The sequence below is a fragment of the Chelonia mydas genome, chromosome 9 (assembly GCF_015237465.2).
Source record: "Chelonia mydas isolate rCheMyd1 chromosome 9, rCheMyd1.pri.v2, whole genome shotgun sequence".
Taxonomy (NCBI): domain Eukaryota; kingdom Metazoa; phylum Chordata; order Testudines; family Cheloniidae; genus Chelonia; species Chelonia mydas.
This window is the reverse complement of record NC_057855.1, coordinates 100591162-100611769: the sequence shown is the minus strand read 5'-3', so window position 1 is coordinate 100611769 and position 20608 is coordinate 100591162. Positions and strand designations below refer to the sequence as shown.

General features: G+C 45.5%; 1 protein-coding gene across 1 annotated transcript in view; it reads left to right on the top strand.

Moving 5' to 3' along the window:
- Positions 1 to 20608, top strand: part of TEX11 (testis expressed 11) — a 134484-nt gene that overhangs the window by 33230 nt on the left and 80646 nt on the right. Inside the window, exons 9-12 of the mRNA XM_027818533.3 lie at positions 1905 to 1962; positions 2800 to 2895; positions 11848 to 11929; positions 19678 to 19756. Coding sequence (XP_027674334.3) covers positions 1905 to 1962; positions 2800 to 2895; positions 11848 to 11929; positions 19678 to 19756 — 315 coding nt within the window. The remainder of the gene's footprint in view (positions 1 to 1904; positions 1963 to 2799; positions 2896 to 11847; positions 11930 to 19677; positions 19757 to 20608) is intronic.

Genomic DNA, 20608 nt, shown 5'->3' with positions numbered 1-20608 from the left:
CTGCCTGGTGCTCCTGCTGGGGAGAGGGTTCAGGGCTTGGAGACCCCGCCCTGCCCCGGCGCGTGTCTGCTGGGGGCAGGGCACCCATTATTCTGAGGCCCCCCCAGTTGGCTGGGGCCCATTGGCTAATCCGCCACTGCCCACAGATGTAATTTGTTTTTGCATCCCTAACGTTTTGTTTGCACTCATGTCCCATTTGTTACCTAGCTTCAGTTTTATGGAATTACCCACAGGCATTCACCTCAGAGGCCTTTTATACTGTGATTTAGCGTTTAGAACAAGGACTGGGAATCAAGACTCCTAGGTTCTGTTTCTGGATCTGCTACTGATTTGACATGACCTTGAAAGCAGGTCACTTACCTTCTATGTCATTTAGGGCTTGTCCTCACTTGAAACACTACAGTGGCACTGCTGCAGTGCTGCAACTGCACCGCTGTAAGCTCTTCAGTAGAGACACTACCTATGCTGTTGGGAGGGGTTCTCCCATCTTCATAGGCAATCCAACTCCCCAGTAGGTGGTAGCTAAGTTGACAGAAGAATTCTTCCATTAGCCTAGCGCTGTCTACACTGGGTGTTAAGTCAGTTTAACTTAACTGCTCTGGGGTGTGGATTTTTCACACCCGTGAGTGATGTAGCTGGGTTGACTTAACTTTTTAGTGTAGACCAGGCCTAAATTTCCTCATCTGTATAGTGGGAATGACATTTCTGTTATTCTGAGAGGTATTGGTGACTGCTTGGCTCACATTCCTCTTTGAGCTTAGGGTGAGAATGCACCCTGTAGTTAACATGAGTATCAGAATGTGTTAAACAGAAGCACCTCACCTAAGACAAAATGGGGTTGTGAACCCGTCCAGGAGTTTAGATTGAATGGGCAGAGTGGTTTTGCTGAACAATGTGTGTGTATGAGAGGGAAGGCAGAGCACACACAAACTGAGAACACACAACACAGAGAGAGAGGCAGAGACAAAAAAGCAAGAAAGCCAAGCAGCAGTCTGTGAGCACAGCATGACCTGAGAAAAGTCAGTGAGAGCTTTTCGGACTGTTGGCTAAAAAGACTTCGGGGTACAAGCTAAGAAATTGATTCTTTTGTTCTTGGTTTCTCCTGTGTTTGGAGAAGCAGGACTTTGTACATTCCTTGTAAATAAACAAGATTGCATCAAATAAAATATCAGACTCCATCAATTTCTACTTCCAACTGGAACATCTTCAGGGCCCAGAAATTTGACTAGCCACTCAGTTCAAAAAGGGGCAGCACTACGTATCTACCTCAAAGTGGGGTTATGAAGCTTAATTAACTTACTTGAAAACAGCAGAAAGAACTTAGTTTAATTCAGATCTGGGGATTTAGAAGGCAAATTAAATCCTGTCTGTTCTTAGATAATGGTGAAGATTATGTATGATTGTGTGTTCTGTCTTGTTGTTGTCGTCTTGTCCCATGATAATCATATCAGGCTGTGAAGTTCAAGAATGAATTCAGTTATTCTTACAGCGTCCTTTGTAAGGACACCTTGAGCCAAAGTGCTAAATCCGAAGAGTATCACTTTCTTTACCATATGACATTCAAAAGTGTTAGCAGGTGTTAGAGCCTGCTTCTGACACAGCTTGCACAGTTGACATATCTTGGTCCTATCTCTATTGATTTTTATTCCTGTAATGTGCCCTTCTGCAGTCTCATGGATATTATTAAAGGATATTATTTTCTGATGCTTTTATATCAATCACAGGATCTTTTATCTTGTGACCATTTATTTTAGCTAATATTTTCCTCTGTGCTCTATGTGGCTCCTAACAATCAATGAAATGGAAAAGGTAAGTATGAGTTCACTGCGTAGCCCAGAAAGCTGACTGAGTTCTTCTTACATCTCTTAGCCCATACAATTCTGATCTTTTCTTTTAAACTGTAGCCAGAGCTATGATATTGGGAAAATGGATAAGAAGTATTCTCCTGGGGAAGAAATGCAGGTAAGAAATAAACATACAGAAACTTCTGAATTACACACAGTCTAATAGCAGGATGTCATTAGTGCCAGTCCTGCTCTGCAACCCCCAGTGCCTCTCTTTGCCAGTCTTGGACTTCCCCTCATAGCTCTGCCAGTGGTTATCCATCCTGATCTTTAGCACTTCCTGCTATTTTAGTCCCACAGAATGGTAGTGTAGTGTAAATAATCTCCACTAGATACTAGGCTGAGTCTGAGACCGAGTCATTGCTATGTGTGTCCTTAGTCATATTTGAACCTAGATTTTCATAAAGACGTAAAGCTAGTGCATTAATACTTTGCTCCAGCTAGTGTATTTGGAGAAGAATTACGTTATAACCCATGGGCTCTGTCTTGACTGGGAAAAGTGGTCAAGTTAGGTTAGGTTTAGTGAATGTGGTGTTACTCGATCTTTTCCCTAGTTTAAATGAACTTTGAACTTGACCAGCTAAATTAAGCTAGATTATCCTGCATCTGCAGAAGGAAAAAGGTCAAGTTTAGGTCAGGCTTAGTTGGCACGTTTACTAAAAGCCTGACCTAAACTTAACCAGTTTACCATGTCAAGACAAATCTTCAGAAGGGATAAGAATACAATTGTTATATGATGGTAGTGCCTAGCAGTCCCAATCAAGGAGCAACACATTGTGCTTGGCACTGTACCTCTAGTAATAGAGAAGACAGTCCCTGGCCCAGTGTGCTTCAGTGAATATTATCCACAGCTTATATTTCCATCTCCTTTATTTCCACTCTTTTGTGCAATATTTAAGTGTTGTTTTGGTTATTTCATTTGAGTTTAATTATTCACTTTGTCTTTTCTTTCTAGGCTAAAGTGCTGCGGTTATTAGCCACTGTCTATTTGGAGTGGGATTGCGAACAGTATCAAGACAAGGCTCTCAGGGCTATAAGCCTGGCTAACGAGGTTGTAACTTATTGTGATGTCTAAGCAGGCTGGATTGATTTAATACACAAATTTTAATAATGATTTAAATTGGCAAGCAGGAAACCTTGATTTAAATAATTGATTTTAGTCTTGTTTTGCATTTGTGTTTTTAGTTATTTTCCTAAAGAAAGGTTGGTTATCATTGGTTGGTAACCATTAAAACATATTGATTTGGAACTAAATATGGCATTTACACTAAATTTGGTTCTTCTTTTTGCTACCATATATTTGTTTAAACAGTTATATAGCTTAATTTCCATTTATTCAGATTCTCAATTTTTTCATTTTTATTTTGCACCATTTACTATTTTCTAACATTTCTTATTTACTAGGTTATTATTAATTTTTACTTATGATTTGTGTCAGGCTCTGTTTGGATAGACATTCAGATTACCTTAAATGTGCTGGACACATAGGAAAAAAAGTTTATCAAAACATATTTTGCGATTGAAACTATTTTATTAAACTGTAGTTAGTGAAGTGAACGGATTGTTTCTAGTCACCATGTTCTTCAAGATTTTAGAATTAATAGATCTCATCCTCTCACACCCAGTGTTTATTCTTAGATTATAAGAGGAAAACAAGCTTTCCTGCTTTTTCAGCTCCCACTGGGTTTCTTCAATTTAATGACTAGATCATTCAAAGTTAACTGGTTAAATAAACTCAAGTGAAGAAAATAGTCTCTCTGAACCTGCAGGAAAAGATACTGCTGTCAAAAACCGGTTTCGCAAACTCTGGCTCTAGGTGCTTACCAGTGACTTCCATCAGTTCAGTTGTTTGCCTTTCTTCAAAACTGATAGCAAATATATCCTGCTTAATAGTGTTTTCTATTTAAATTTAAATTATCTTAATAGATGTTAGTAAGTTTTGGTCTTAACATAGGTTGTCATAATTTAAAATTTAATTTTAAATAGGTTTATTTTTAAAAACAAACTTGTATTTAATTTAATATTTTTTATTAAAATAAATTGATTTTTTAAAATATTTAAACAAAAACATTGATTTTTATTTACCTCATGTCTAAACCATCACCAAAGTCATTTCCAATACATTTGGCTTATACTCACAACACTGTGGGATAAATTCACCCATGGTGTCAAGTATCGGTGGTAGCCGTGTTAGCACTGTATCCACAAAAACAACAAGGAGTCCGGTGGCACCTTAAAGACTAACAGATTTATTTGGGCATAAACTTTCGTGGGTTAAAAATCCACTTCTTCGGATGCATGGAGTGAAAATTACAGATGCAGGCATTATTATACTGACACATGAAGAGAAGGGAGTTACCTCACAAGTGGAGAACCAGTGCTGACAGGGCCAATTCTATCAGCGTGGATGTCGTCCACTCCCAATCATTGATGAGGAGGTGTCAATTCCAGGAGAGGCAAAGCTGCTTTTGTAGTGAGCCAGCCGCTCCCAGTCCCTATTCAAGACCAAATTAAAGGTGTTAAATTTGTAAATGAATTTTAGTTTTGCAGTTTCTCTTTGAAATCTGTTTCTGAAGCTTTTTTGTTCAAGTATGGCTACTTTTAAATCTGAAGTCAATGGAGCGCCATCAGAGATAACTTTGGCTCGCTCTATACATTTTGTGTTTTTTCTGATTCATTTGCCATGTTCACAAACCGGTGTAGTGCTGGTAGCTTTCATTAAGAAGAAGCCCTGCTGAATGTGCAGATCATGCATCTGTCTTTCTGCTATGTATGTCCATCAGTAATAGATGCCTGTTGATAATAATGGTCAGACCATTTTTTTTGGCATGGACGCATAAAATCTGCACATACGGAATAGAGTTCAGTGGTGTCCAGCTGAACACCTGGTTTTTCAGATGACAGACTGGAAGACTATTGCTCTTGGGCCACAGTGTGTGACCAGGATAAAATAGTGCTCCTGTAGAATTCTCTTTCCCATAAGAACATGTCAAATTAATTTCATTCCTCCTTCCCTTTGGGTTAGCCAGTGCAAATGAAGTTTCAGTAGAATTAATCTTTGGCTGGACATCTTTACATTTCCATTTCTTTGGCTTAAAAATGAATTGTAAATTCAAAATTTTGATTAAGATTTTAATGATTTTAAGTAAAAGCTAAAATCCAACTTTACCTGCAGCAAATGCTGTCGAGGCTTTCAGTCAAGTGATATAGTGTGGCTTAGAGGCAATGGAGAATGTATCTTGGGATATCCCCCCATCACCGTAGTATCTGAAGGCCTCACAATCTGTGTGGTAGACAAGTACTGTTTACCCTCATTTTACAGATGGGGAACTAGGGCACAAAGAGAGGCAAAATGACTTGCCCCAAGTAACCTAGCAAGTCTGTACAGGAGCAAGGACCTGAAACCAGGTCTCACAAGTCTAAGGGCATGGCTACACTTGCAAGTTAGAGCGCATTAAAGCAGCCCCGTGCACTCTAACTCACGACGTGTCCACACTGGCAAGGCACGTGGAGCGCTCTGACTCCGCGGCTAGAGTGCTCCTGGTACTCCACCTCAGCGAGTGGAATAACATTTGATGCGCCCCCGCTGGAGCGCCAGTGTGGACGCCCTGGTCTGTTAATGCGCTCTGATCGGCCTCCAGAAGTGTCCTACAAAGAGCTGGACGCGATACTTGGGGGCGACCCCACCTCCACTCCGAGTACCACAATGGACACTTCAGAGCCCAGTTCAACAAGGCAGGAGGAGGAGGAGGAAAGCAGGAGCGAGGGTGCTGAGGCGGAGGAAGACACCCCGGAATCCCTAGATGCATACAGCCAGGAGCTGTTCTCAAGCCAAGAGGAAGGTAGCCAGTTGTGTGGCCGGTGCTTGGGGAAGGACAAACACCAGAGGAGGTGCCCGGTAAGTGGCTTTTATTTTGGGAAGGAAGTCATTTGTTGTGGGCTCTTGGGGCAAGGAGGGTTAGGGCTGCATGCATGCCTAGATGCGGAATAGGGCATTGATGTGCTCTCTCACGTCGTGGTAATCAGCCTCAGTGATCTCTTCAAAGGTCTCATCCAGAACTTGGGCAATGTGCTTGTGCAGGTTTCTTGGGAGAGCCACTGTTGTCCTTGTCCCAGTCAGGCTAACGTGTCCATGCCACTGTGCCGTGAGAGGCGGGGGGACCATTGCTGCACACAGGCAAGCTGCATGTGGGTCAGGGCGGAAGCTGCATTGCAGTAGAAGACCCTCCCTTGCTTCCTAGGTCACCCTCAGCAGTGAGATATCTTCCAGGACGAACTCCTGTGGAAAATGTGGGGACAGTGTTCAGTATAGGGGCCCCCTGCAGCTGTTGGCTCTCCCCAAGGCACAGAAACCCAGAGGACAGTACAGCCGTGAAACAGTCACGCTTGTGCTTACTCACCATTTTGGGGCTCCCGTGGGTTATATGCGGTCACTTTGGGACAGGCAAATTATGCTATTGTGTAGACTGTGCTTGCCCTTAAGTAGGGGGGAATCATTGCTCTGTCTGATATGAACAATGCTGCCTCTGTTAAGTGTTACATTTTGCCTTTATAGATGCAACCTTGAGATCTCAGCCTTCCGAGTTACCAACGGCCGAAAGACTCCAAAGAATTAGGAAGAGGCCACGTAGAAGCAAAGAGGACATGCTGCATGAAGTAATGCAGCAGTCCCTTAACGAGAATCTAAAAGCGCAGGAGTGGAGGGAGAGTGAAAGGAGGATCCGCCAGCAGAATGAGGAGCGCTGGCACAAAAGCGCGGAGCTCTGGCAGCAAAGCACGGATCGGCTGATAAGCATCATGGAGCGCAAAGCAGACTCAATGCAGGTGCTCTTAGCACTGCAGACAGCCCTTGTCCCAAAACTCTTTCCCTTGTTTCCCCATGTCACCGCCAACCTGCTTTCCCCAACATTTGGTTTCTTATTGCCACCAGCTGCTTCCAACACCTGTAGTTTCACCACCCAACCCTGCAAACTACAACCCTTACCCATTGCACTCAACCCCCATCACCATGCAGTATAGCCATCCTGAAGTGCAGCACTCATTGCACAGCACTCCAGACAGGAAGGCTGAGTATGATAACAGGACATACGCAAATGTGTGATTGTACTGTTCACCACCCCACCTCCTTGCCCTTTCTTTTTCCCAAGCGGTTGTGTTTCTTTTCAATAAATGAATTTTCTTTTCAATAAATGGATTTTTTGGCTTTGAAAACATTCTTTATTATTGCATAAAGTAAATGATACCTTAGCCCAGGAAAGCAAAAGGCACTGCAAGTCAGCGTAGCAAACACAGATTCCTACTAAATTGGAACCACTGCACTTCACTCCTGTGCAAGGCACCAAACATTACCGGTGGCTTTCAGCCTCAGATTGCTCCCTCAAGGCATCCCTAATCCTTGCAGGCCTGCACTGGGCCCCTCTAATAACCCTGCTCTCTGGCTGTTCAAATTTAGCCTCCAGGTGTTGAACCTCTGAGTTCCATGCCTGAGTGAATCTTTCACCCTTCCCTTCACAAATGTTATGGAGAGTAAAGCACGTGGATATAACTGTGGGGATGTTGTCATCGGCCAGGTCCAGCTTCCCATACAGAGAGTGCCAGCGGCCTTTTAAACGGCCAAAAGCACACTCCACAGTCATTCTGCACCAGCTCAGCCTGTTGTTGAACTGTGGCTGGCTGCTATCAAGGTTCTCTGTGTAGGATTTCATGAGCCACGGCATTAAAGGGTAAGCGGGGTCTCCAAGAATCACAGTCAGCATTTTGACTTCCGCTACGGTGATCTTCTGGTCTGGGAAAAACATCCCGGCTTGCAGCTTCCTGAACAGGCCAGTGTTCCGAAAGATGTGTGAGTCATGCACCTTTCCGGGCCAGGCTGTGTTAATGTCAATGAAACGCCCACAGTGATCCACAAGTGCCTGGAGAACCATAGAGAAATACCCCTTCTGATTAATGTACTCAGAGGCTAGGTGGGCTGGTGCCAGTATTGGAATATGTATGCCATCTATCGCCCCTTTACAGTTAGGGAAACCCATTTGTGCAAAGCCAGCCACAGTGTCATGCACGTTACCCAGAGTCACAGTTCTTCTGAGCAGGATGCGATTAATGGCCCTGCACATTGGTACAGGACCCAGGGTGCCCCGCGCCCCCCCTTCCCACAAGCTACAGTGCCAGAATGGGAAGAGGTGCTCTGTGGGATAGCTGCCCATAATGCACCGCTCCCAGTGCCGCTGCAAATGTGGCCACACCAGTGCGCTTGCAGCTGTCACTGTGGACAGACTGCAGCACTTTCCCTGCTGCCCTCTCCGAAGGCTGGTTTAACTCAAAGCGCTCTACGTCTGCAAGTGTAGCCATGCCCTTACACTATTGTCTAACCACTATATCATCCTTCCTCTCCTGAGAAGTACATGGAAGGTGTCGAAGACTAGGAGGGAAATTTTGTACTAGATTCTGAAATGCACAGCAATCCAGCGAGGACTGGAGGGAACTGTTTCCACTTTTCCCATGTGTTATAATATTAAGGGAACTTACAATTCTTTTTGCTTTGTTATTAAAATCACACAGATAAACACTGCAAATAGACATCATCATAAAATGTGCTGGGTTTAGTTTTATTGCATATACTTCACAGAATTTTGCACAATGTTGTATGAGTTAAGCAACAAAAGTGGTTAAACAACAAAGTAAATGAAACAGTGAGAGGCAAAAAGGCATCCTTTAAAAAATGGAAGTTAAATTCTAGTCAGGAAAATAGAAAGGAGAATAAACACTGGCAAATGAAGTGTAAATATACAATTAGGAAGGCCAAAAAAGAATTTGAGGGCCTTTTTTCTGGACTCCAGGTTTCAGGCAGTTTGTTCAAGTGTCATAGGTTTGAAGGTTCACCCGATCATGGCATGAAACAGTTTAAGTCTTCTGGCTCACATGGCTCTTCTGGCTCACATGGCCTCTTGCACCTATGTGGTTCAATAGACCAGACTGTGACTCAGAACTCTGCAGGTCTGGCTGGCATCAGTTTACTTGCCAAGCTGCCCTCAATTGGACTTTGTGGTAAGAATGTCCTCTCATGTCATCACCTCCCTAGGTTGGTGGACAGATCCAGCCAATGTATGTGTAGGCATTCCATTTGCCCATTCACAACCAATTCTCTTTAAAGTGGCAGATGCTTCAGCCCTGGGATGGGGAGCCCATCTTGGATGTCAGAAGGGACTTGGCATTTTACCCAGATAGAACCAGACATGTTTGGAAGTTTTCCCAGCTGTTCATAGCAGTGACTGACAGATTAAGAGGGCAGTCATTGACCCAGAGAATTTCTTCCTGGATTGCATCTTGTATACACATGTTATGATTTGACTAATATTGCTCTGCCTGTCAGTCACAGCTCATTTAACAAGGTCAAAATCAACCTTGGTGGTCTTTCTGGAACAAGTTCTAATTGCAGACATTTGTAAACCAAAAACAACCTGGTCCTCAGTCTACACGTTTGCCTCCCACTGTGCTGTGGCTCAAGATGGCAGAGATAATGCTAGAGTGGATTGAGTTGTTCTCCAACCTTTATTGAAATAGACTCTGATTCCACTTCCTATTCTCTGGCTTGTGAGTCACTAAGAGTGGAATGCACATGTGCAATCGAATAAGAAAAAATGGTTACTAACCTGTTTTGTGTTAGTTCTTTGAGATTTGTTGCACATATCCCTTCTATGACATGCCTTCCTATGCTTCTCCATCGGAGTTATGGTAAGAAGGAAGGGAAAGCAGTGGATGTATTGTTTCTTGACTTTAGCAAAGCTTTTGACACGGTCTCCCACAGTATTCTTGTCAGCAAGTTAAGGAAGTATGGGCTGGATGAATGCACTATAAGGTGGGTAGAAAGTTGGCTAGATTGTCGGGCTCAACGGGTAGTGATCAATGGCTCCATGTCTAGTTGGCAGCCGGTGTCAAGTGGAGTGCCCCAGGGGTCGGTCCTGGGGCCGGTTTTGTTCAATATCTTCATAAATGATCTGGAGGATGGTGTGGATTGCACTCTCAGCAAATTTGCGGATGATACTAAACTGGGAGGAGTGGTAGATACGCTGGAGGGGAGGGATAGGATACAGAAGGACCTAGACAAATTGGAGGATTGGGCCAAAAGAAATCTGATGAGGTTCAATAAGGATAAGTGCAGGGTCCTGCACTTAGGACGGAAGAATCCAATGCACCGCTACAGACTAGGGACCGAATGGCTAGGCAGCAGTTCTGCGGAAAAGGACCTAGGGGTGACAGTGGACGACAAGCTGGATATGAGTCAGCAGTGTGCCCTTGTTGCCAAAAAGGCCAATGGCATTTTGGGATGTATAAGTAGGGGCATAGCGAGCAGATCGAGGGACGTGATCGTTCCCCTCTATTCGACATTGGTGCGGCCTCATTGGGAGTACTGTGTCCAGTTTTGGGCTCCACACTACAAGAAGGATGTGGATAAATTGGAGAGAGTCCAGCGAAGGGCAACAAAAATGATTAGGGGTCTAGAACACATGACTTATGAGGAGAGGCTGAGGGAGCTGGGATTGTTTAGTCTACAGAAGAGAAGAATGAGGGGGGATTTGATAGCTGCTTTCAACTACCTGAAAGGGGGTTCCAAAGAGGATGGCTCTAGACTGTTCTCAATGGTAGCAGATGACAGAACGAGGAGTAATGGTCTCAAGTTGCAGTGGGGGAGGTTTAGATTGGATATTAGGAAAAACTTTTTCACTAAGAGGGTGGTGAAACACTGGAATGCGTTACCTAGGGAGGTGGTAGAATCTCCTTCCTTAGAGGTTTTTAAGGTCAGGCTTGACAAAGCCCTGGCTGGGATGATTTAACTGGGACTTGGTCCTGCTTCGAGCAGGGGGTTGGACTAGATGACCTTCTGAGGTCCCTTCCAACCCTGATATTCTATGATTCTATGATTCTATGAAAGAGGCTAGAGAGAACTCTGCTTTTCATACGTGCATGCAGTGGCGCGCACCAGTGGGGGAGCCCTAGCTGCCCAATGGGTACTACTGCGGGAAAAAGTTTCCAGTGACAATGTGGTGGACGTGCAGACACCAAGAGTGGAATGGACACGTGAAACATGTCTTGAAGAACAATTACACAATAGGTTAGTTACGTTTTTCTCAGGTGCACTTTCTGTTAATAATCAAGTGTGGGAAAGAGTTCATGGCATGCAAACCCATAAGCATTTGAAGTATTAGTCTACTCAGGTTTTTATTTTGCTGCCATCACAGTAGTTTCTAAGCACCGAAGTGCACAGTCTCCTAAACTGCCTGGAATCCTACTTGTTATTAATTCTACATTAATCCAGTCAATTCAAGCCCTTGTAGGGGAGGAACGAATTCTGCCAGAATGTAAACATTCAGAACACTCTCAGCCTTTATTCTGAAATGTCTATAGATGGATCCAGCAAGATCAGGTTACTGCATTTCACTCTTGAGACCTACTCAGAACCTCTTGGCAACATAAAAATTAAGAAAGAAAAATGAAAATGTAGACACTGAGTGTGTCAGAAATTTGCATCTCCTCCCAGAAGGAAAGATTGCCAGTTACATAGCCATTGCTTGGGACATTTAAAACTAGATTGGAGACTACTGTGGAGACTATGGGCACGTCTTCACTGGCAAGGTGCAGCGCTTTAACGTAGCTTATGTAGTCTCAGCATAACGACTACAGAAAGTCTAAGAAAACCACCTCCAGGAGGGGAATAGCTCCCAGCACTGGTGCACTGTCTGCAATGGCACTTCACAGCGCTGAAACTTGCAGTGCTCAGGGGGGTGTTTTTTCACACCCCTGAGCGAGAAAGTTGCAGTGCTATAAAGTGCCAGTGTAGACAAGCCCTATGTTGTTGGGGGGAAAGCCTGTCCTGGCTAGAATTTCCTGACATTCTTTCATATTTGTGAATGTGCTGGACTCTTGATAGGATTCAGCTGAAATTGTTTTCTGAGTTTCAAAAAATAATCTGGCTGTTCATATAATGTCATTGTTTTTCAATATGCAGGAGAATATGCATCCAGCTGGGTTTTTCTTGAAAATTAAAATCCTTCTGAAAAGTGGAGCATCTGATGAAGACGTCAGGACAGGTATCACAGCTCCTTATGTAATGTGGTTCAGAATAATGTCATTGTATTCCAGGCCCAAGAAGTAAGAATGAATGATGTGGGAGAGAGTTGAAATTAATCTCTCATCTATTGTAGAAGGGGACTTATTTGCTAAATGTCACAGCCTGGTTTTGGGATGTATGTGGTGTGGAAATCTGTCTAAAATTATTATAGCAATCCTTGGGAATACAAATGCTATTGAGGGCCTGGTGTAACTTTGAGTAAAAGGAAAAAGTTTCTTTTGCTGCTGAGTGAGTTACATTCATTTGCTGGGAGAGGACTTGTTAGTACTAAGGTAGTGAAAAGACAGCTGTGTAAAAACGTTGGTGGTTTTAGACTTTGGGCTGTATTCACTCAGGGTGAAATTAAATTCTGTGCAGAAGGCCAGCACAGTTACTCCTCTGTTTGTGGGGTAAGATACTACTTCACATGAGTAAGGATGCAGAGTCTGGCTGAGTATAAGTAGAGTGGTCAAGATAGTGATTGGCCATGTGTTGATAAAATAAAGTTCTCCTTCGAGTAGTGTCCCTATGAGTACTCCACTGTAGCTGTGTCACTGTGCTGCTGATTGGTGAACTTCGGTAGCAGTGTCTTTTGGGCTCACACATGTGGTACCTCTCCTCATGCTGTGCCAGGAGGCTAGTCAGTGCGCTTGGGCTAACCGTCCTCAGTTCTTTCTCTACCACCCCAGCTAGAGATGGAGCCATTAACTGTCCATTAGCAGATCCTTAACTCTTCTTTCAGTTGTTAATTTTTAGCTTCTAAAAGTCCTTTAGCCTTCCCTTATCTTTATTTTGGCCCTGCCAGAAGAAAAGAAGAAAAAAAGAAAAGAAAAAGGACTTTGTTTTTCCAGCGTCCCTGGTGGGAGTGGGGGACCCCGCTGGACAAGGGTATGCTTGGCTCTCGGGGCTTCAAGAAGTGTCATACTTGAGCAAGGCAATCCCAGTCACGGACAAGCACTCTCAATACATTCGCTGCCTTGGCGGGGGCCACATTCAACAAAAGTGTTCCGTCTGCCAACAACTTCGACTGAAATCCCGCAAAGACCGAGAGCTTCACCAGAAGATCTTCTTCATGGAGGAGGATCTCTGACCACAGCCCCAAGTCAGGCGTGAGTCTTCCTCCCAGCCTTCGACTTCAAAGGATAGTGGGTCGAGAAAGCGGTCTGGGAACTCCTCTCAAAAGCTAAAAAAGAGAGTGGGAAGTCTCCTCAGCGAGCCCAAGGATAACTGAAACTTATCACCATCTTGCTCAGTATCCTTGGCACTGCAGGCACTGAGGTCGTCAGGCATCCATACCTCATGGCGACCGTCGGCACCCAGAGCCGCTGATAGGCCCACGGAACCTTTGGTCGTGGGCACCGAGTCTCTGGTACGGAAGGATAAGGGAAAATGCCCTAAACTGCTCCCAGAATGTGAACCGTCATTGGTACCACCAGTGGCACTGACCCAGCTGGCACCAGACAGATCGGCACGGGCAAGGTCTCCATCCCCTCTGGCACCGCCACCGATGCTGGGATGCTCGGTGCCAACAGAACTCCAGCAGACCAGGGACCTGGTTATATTGGAAGTTCAGAACTCGCCGCCCCTCGGTACTGAGACGATGGCACTGAGCCATGGTCACTCAAGAGGTATTTCCCTACAATCCTGGTACGCGCCTCCATGGTCAAGCAAAGGATCTGACAGTGAATCAGATGGGCTTCTGAGTACTCCTCCGAGGCCTCATATGGGACCCAATACCAACAGAGTCCAGGAATGTACCACCAGATGGCACTGCTGACATCCTGGTATGGTCACCCATGGGCACCTCCACCAGGCCCTATGCCACCACAGTGGCCCTACAGGGACCGCTGGACAGCTCATCGCCAGCCTTCCTCCAGGACACCACGTGTCATCAGAGAACCTCACAGACAGGCTCCCTCAGCTATAGAATCGTGAGCCTCAGTACCCTTAGAGGTTGTGGAGCTGGAGATGGATGCTGAGGAGGAGATCGCACCCAATGCCATATCCTCCTCTTCAATAGACGAGGCGGTCATGCCATCACAACCCCCCATAGCAGACGATTTTCACCTATTCCAGGAGCTGGCAAAGAGAGTGACTGACACCCTTCATATACCATTGGAGGAGGTTAAGGATACGCACCACTAACTTATTGATATCCTCCACGTCTCATCCACCTCCAAAGTCATCCTCCCAATTATGAGGCCATCCTAGACCCTGCTAAGGCACTGTGGGAACCCCAGGCCTCGATGGTCCCGACTTGCAAGCAAGTGGACAAAAAATACTGTGTCCTCACAAAGGAATCAGAGTTCCTGTTTGCCCACCCACCACCCAATTCCATCATGGTAGATGCTGTGAATTCTTGTGGCTGTCAGCACCACTTTAGAACGATGCCCTATGACAGAGGTTGGTCACATCTTGATCTCTTTAGTAGTAAAATGTACTCCTCAGCCACCTTTCGGTTCCGAATTGCAAACTACCAGGCACTTCTGGCAAATAATGATTACACAAATTACAGGACTTTATTGATAAAGTGCCAGAGAGCTCCTAGGATTCCTTCAAGGCTATCATCCAGGAAGGCCAACTGGTGGCAAAAACAACTCAACAGTTGACTCTCAACGCTGCCGACATGGCTGCCAGGACTGTCTCCACTGCGGTGGTGATGAGGTGCGTGTCATGGCTTCACCTCTTGGGTTTCCTGAAGGAGGTGCAGACAATGGTGGAAGACCTCCCCTTTGAAGGGATGAAACTCTTTGCCAAGAAGACCGATGCCTCCCTCCACTCCCTGAAGAGTTCCAGGGCCACTCTCAGATCACTGGGAATTTATACACTGGGGCAAAAGAGACGATTCAGCTCACAATACCAACACAGACAGTATTCAGCAGTGTTCCCAGTGCAGCAGCACTCTGAGCCTCAGAGGAAGAAGAGGAGATTCTCGAAGTGGAAGCCCTCAGGCTCCCAGTCCTTGACCTAACTGCCTGCCGTTAAACACCACTTTTGACGGGGAGTATGAGGTGCCATGAGACCACTCCTCACCACTGTTCCCTCTAAGCTGTGCACGTGCGCACACAGATTCTAAACCCCATGCACACAGGGAAACACCACGTGCACAAAAATTTGCACAGAAGCACAACAATTTGCACAGAAGAAATTTTTTGCACACATGGCCTGTCAAAAATTTGCACAGAAGAAATTTTTTGCACACACGGCCTGTCAAAAATTAGAGGGAACTTTGCCCTCACTATCGCCTGTGACCACACACCTATTTGGCCACTGTTTGGCAGCATTCCACAGAGCCTGGGAGCGCATAACATTGGACAGATGAGTCCTAAAGATAGTCAGATCTGGATATTCCATCCATTTCACCTCCTATCTCCTCCACAACACTCTTCCCTGTCCCGCTTCTGGGACCCTTCCCATGGGAGTCTACCATGGCAGGAGATAGACTGCCTCCTGCAGTTAGGAGCCATAGAACCAGTACCTCAACATCTACGAGGCTAGGGGTTCTCCACTCTGTACTTCTTCAGCCTCCCTTCCTTTTGGGTATTGAGACCCATCCTGGACCTAAGAGCTCTCAATAAGTTTGTCAAAACTCAGATATTCAAGATGGTCACACCATTGACGATCATTCTGTCACTGGAACAGGGAGCCTGGTTTTCGGCCCTCAACTCACAAGATGCCTATTTTTACATCTCAGTACTACTGGCTCACAGACGTTCCCTCAGGTTCACTCTGGGAAACAACCATTACCAATACAGAGTCCTTCCCTTCGGACTTTCATTGGCCCCGAGAGTATTTTCCAAAGTTCTCCGTAGTGGTCACCCATTTAAGATCTCAAGGGATGATGATCTACCCTTACCTAGAGGATTGTCTCCTCAGAGTTTGGTTGCTTCAGAAGGCTCGTCGAGCCACTGAAGAGACAATAACCTTGTTCATGGAACTGGGAGTACAGATCAACTCGCAGAAGTCAACCCTTACACCAGTGCAATGCCTTGAATTTAGAGGGGCCGACCTAGATGCACTACAAGCCAAAGCCTTCCTACCTCAAGACAGTTTTCACTCCCTGGTATCTCTTATAGACACTACTCAATACAGCCCTCAAGTGCCAGCTAGAATCTTCCTCCAGCTTCTGGGGCATATGCGCTGCCGGCATGGTGGTTATTCCTCATGCCAGACTTCACATGTGATGCCTACAGCTGTGGTTCATCTTGGTTTACAGACTGAACAGGCACAGTCTGGCCAAACTCTGTCACTACCCACCAGGGTCAAAAACTCCCTGGACTGGTGAAAAGACCCAACCAATGTATGCAAAGGGATCCTCTCCCTACAGGGGCCACCTTTGTCACTCCTTACCATGGACGCATCCCTCCTAAGATAAGGCGCACATTTAAACAGTCTCACAGCACAAGGCAGATGGTCGCTGGCAGAGATCTCCCTTCATATCAATCTCCTCGAACTTAGAACGGTCAGGAATGCCTGCACCAATTTCCTCTGCTGATAGCAGGCTCACATATAAAGGTCCTGATGGACAACATAGCCTGCATGTATTACATCAGTCTCCAAGGAGGAGCCCGATCACCCTCTCTATTCGCAGAGGCGATGAAACTATGGAATTGGTGCATCTCTCACAGTTTCACCTGGTCCACGGCTTACCTCCCAGGCACGATAGCATACAAAGTCAGTTGCACATTCCTGCATGACCACGAGTGAGAGATGCACCCATCAGTACTTCAGGGCTTGTTCACACGGCGGCGAACACTGTCCACAGATCTGTTCGCCACTTACCAGAACAAGAAGTGTCCCCGATACTGTTCCAGGGTGGTGATTGGACAACGATCTCTAGGCAATGCTCTCCTCCTTCCATGGGACAAAGACCTTCTTTACACCTTCCCTCTGTTTCCTCTTCTGCTGAAGGTCCTGCTCAAGATAAAGAGGATGGGCCTCACGTGATTTTGATCACCCCTACCTGGATGAGACAGACCTGGTACCCTTACCAAATGCAGCTTGTGATGTGCCCGCCGATCTCCCTTCTGACCATCCCACACCTCCTCATACAGGACAAGGGGCACACCATGCATCCCAACTTGGGGATCCTCTGACTCAAAGCATGGCTTCTATGTGGTTCCAACTCCTAGAAAGCTCATGCTCAAAGGAGGCACAAGAGCTCCTACTACACAGTAGAAAGTTCTCCACACAATGCACTTAGAAGTGGTCCAGGTTCCAGATTTGGTGCATGTCCCAGCAACTCTGTCTAGAGTTGGCAACTCTTCCACATATTCTGAAATATGCCCTGACCCTTAAAAAATCAGGACTATCCCTGAACTCTCTCAGAGTCCACCTCGCTGATTACAGTATTTCACCATTTTCATAGAGGGGTACTCGGTAATTTTGCAACTAACCATAAAAAGGTTCCTGAAAGGAATAACAAACCTCTCCCCTCAGCCTAGATTTCCCTTCCCCTCTTGGGATCTAACACTAGTATAAAAGGGCTGACTAGGCCCCCGTTTGAACCCATGGCCACCTGTTTGCTAACTCATCTGTCCATGAAAACGGTCTTTCTAGTCGCAATTACCTTGGCTAGAAGAATAGGGGAGATAGCAGCTTTAATGACACATCCTCCGTACATGGTATTCTTCCTGGAGAAGGTCACGCTTAGGGCACATCTGAAGTTCCTCCCTAAAGTGACCTCCTCTTTCCACATGAACCAGTCTATTCACCTTCCCACCTTCTACTCCAAGCCTCACTGGGAAAATAGGGAGGCCATACTACATACCGTGGACATTAGGAGAGCCCTTGCATTCTACCTCGATAGAACAAAAGCCTTCAGGTAATCCCCTAGATTGTTTCCCTCTATGGCAGACAGGTCAGCGATATCAGCCCAATAACTTTCTAAGTGGGTCTCAAATTGTGTTAGAGAGTGCTACCAGATTCATTACATGACCCCTCTGGACTCGATCCATACACACTCCACAAGATCGGTCTCTTCATCTGTTGCCTTCTTAAAGCATGTTTCCATCTTGGAGATCTGGAGAGTGGCGACTTGGGCTTTGGTCTGTACCTTCACAGAACGTTATGCGATCACTGAGGACTCTGCCTCTGATGCCATATTTGGCTCCACTGTTCTTTCTTCTGTGACCAATCCGACTCCGAAGTCCCAGCCCTCCACGGGAACACCCGTAGGGACACAACTCGAAGAAGTTACTCACCCTGTTCAGTAACGATGGTTCTTCAAGATGTTCTCCACTACCCTCCCTCCTCCCATCTACTTTGGAGTTCTCACTATGACTCTGCAGTAGAGAAGGAACTGAGGATGGTTAGCCCGCGTGCACTGGCTAGCCTCATGGCACAGCACAAGGAGAGACAGTGCATGTGTGGGCTCAACAGACACTGCTACTGATGTTCTCCAATCAGCAGCTCAGGGATGCAGACACACCTGCAGTGGAGCACCCATAGGGACACACATATTGAAGAACCATTGTTACCACACAGGGTGAGTAACTTCTTGTGTTAACACAGGTTTGTTTGTTTCATATAGGATATATAAACTATTCTTACTTGCTCCTCAGACTTGTCAACACAGTATAAGTCAACTGGTTTCTCTGTTGGTATCACAGCAGAAGAGTGTCTTCAGGAGGGATTTGAATTCAGAGAACTTGGTGGCTCAGGAAGAACTTTCTGTTCATAGATGGTGAGCTGTTCAGGGCAGGCACTGTGCTGTCTTCTCTGGAAAGCACCAAGTACACAGTGGGCACTTCCAGAAATAAATTTTGGTCTCCAGGTAACTGGTTTGAATTCTGTCAGATTGAAACTCACCTTCAGATGGCTGTTGAGGAATTTCAGTCCAGTTTCTAGGGACAGGTGTCCAAAACCCAGCATCATGCTAACTTGCTCTTTTGTTGCAGTCTTAACTGAGAGTCCACGGAGACTGAACTCCCCACAGTCATTGAAATGGTCCCTCCAGGCCAGGTGGGAGGCACACTGTGAAGGGACAGCTTGAGGAGGAAGCTTCCATTGTTGTTGTCCTTTCTGTTTGTGTTCTTATGAGAGACAGATGACTTGAGTCTCCAGAGCTGTCAACTTGGCACCTTTCACTAGCCTCAAATTCATTTTGAAAACATGAAAAGAAAATGAAAATACGAAGAACATGTTTAACTGTTGCCTAGTTTTAGAATTATGATTTTTTTCCTAAGAAGACAAAAGACTTGACAGTGAGTGTGAAGGTATATACTTTATGGGACAGGCTGGGACAGCCTGGAGTGTAATCAAGGAGGTCCTGCCTTGCACTAAGACTGGGCTATTTAGACAGGAATAGGAAGTTAAGCAGAGAAGAGGAGAGTAGAAGCTAGGCAGGCTGCAGTGGCTGGTGTTTTTTTAATCTGAGACTCTAGGAGACTGGTTAAGATAGACTCAAATACTTTGTTTTGTGGACTTAAGTATGGGAGCTCTGATCTGCGGTCTTTAGATGAGGACCTTATGAACGGTTTATTGTAATTGTTGTCCTGAAACCTTATGAAAAGGAGACATGCTTTTTTGTTCATGTATGCTGGCTTCTCCTTGCCCCAGGCTGTTAAAACAAACCTAATGCTGTCCCAATTGGGGGAAATTAAAGTGGAGCATACCCACAACACCATACCAGGCTGCAAGGGGGAGCATAGGGACAGCGCACATCTTTACAGCGAGCAGATACATTTCCTCAGTGACTCAGTAATCCCCACTGTTTCTTCTCTCTAGCTGCTGCTGAACTTCTGCATCATGAAGTGTCACTAGATTTCTGTTTGAACACTGCTAAGCTGCTTCTGGAACATGAGAGGTACAGAACTTCAGCATCCACTACTTGAGGGAGAACATACATTGCCTGGGCTTCCCAGTATTCTTACGAAGTGATACCCAACAACAGGAGAGCTAAGTTGTAGAAATAATGCGTCAGGGGCATGATAGAGTCTGAGTTGGGATGGAAGAGAGAGTTGCTACACCTTATCCTACACTGGCATAAGTAGGTCCCTAGGGTGACTAGATAGCAAGTGTGAAAAATCGGGACAGGGTGTGGGGGGTAATAAGTGCCTATATATGAAAAAGCCCCGAATATTGGGACTGTCCCTATAAAATCAGGACATCTGGTCACCCTAGTTGTCCCTGTGCAGCCTTAATTTGTGCCTTGGCTTGGCAGCCCTGACTTGTGGAGCTGCTTCCTCCACTCTGTCCAAGCACAGCTCAGGGTGAATGTTGAATCGGGGTGCTATATTTTTAGCTATACCCTTTTATCTGGAGAGATGCTGTAGTTCAAGGACTGTTTTAAATTTCCATTACAAATTCCTGTTGTCAGGTCATCCGAGTTCAGATAGTTTGGCAGTACTACAGTGCACTGAAGTGTGAGACGTTGGTTCAGAGCAACTTGTGCCAATTGTTTCTCTGGCATGTGAGTTCAGGCACCGATGTGATGTGCTTGAGGCTCTGAGGAAGGAGATTATACTTTCTTGGGCCCCAGTTATGAAGTTTTGTTGGCATTTATTTGGCCTATCTTTCAACAATTAGATAAGAGAATGTCAGAAAAGGAGCAAAGGGAGATTTCTGGCAGCCAGCAGGAAAGCTACGGTGGACCAACAAAAGCTATTTTGAGGGAATCTCCTCCAGGATTCTCCCATTTACTCCATGGACACTGTGA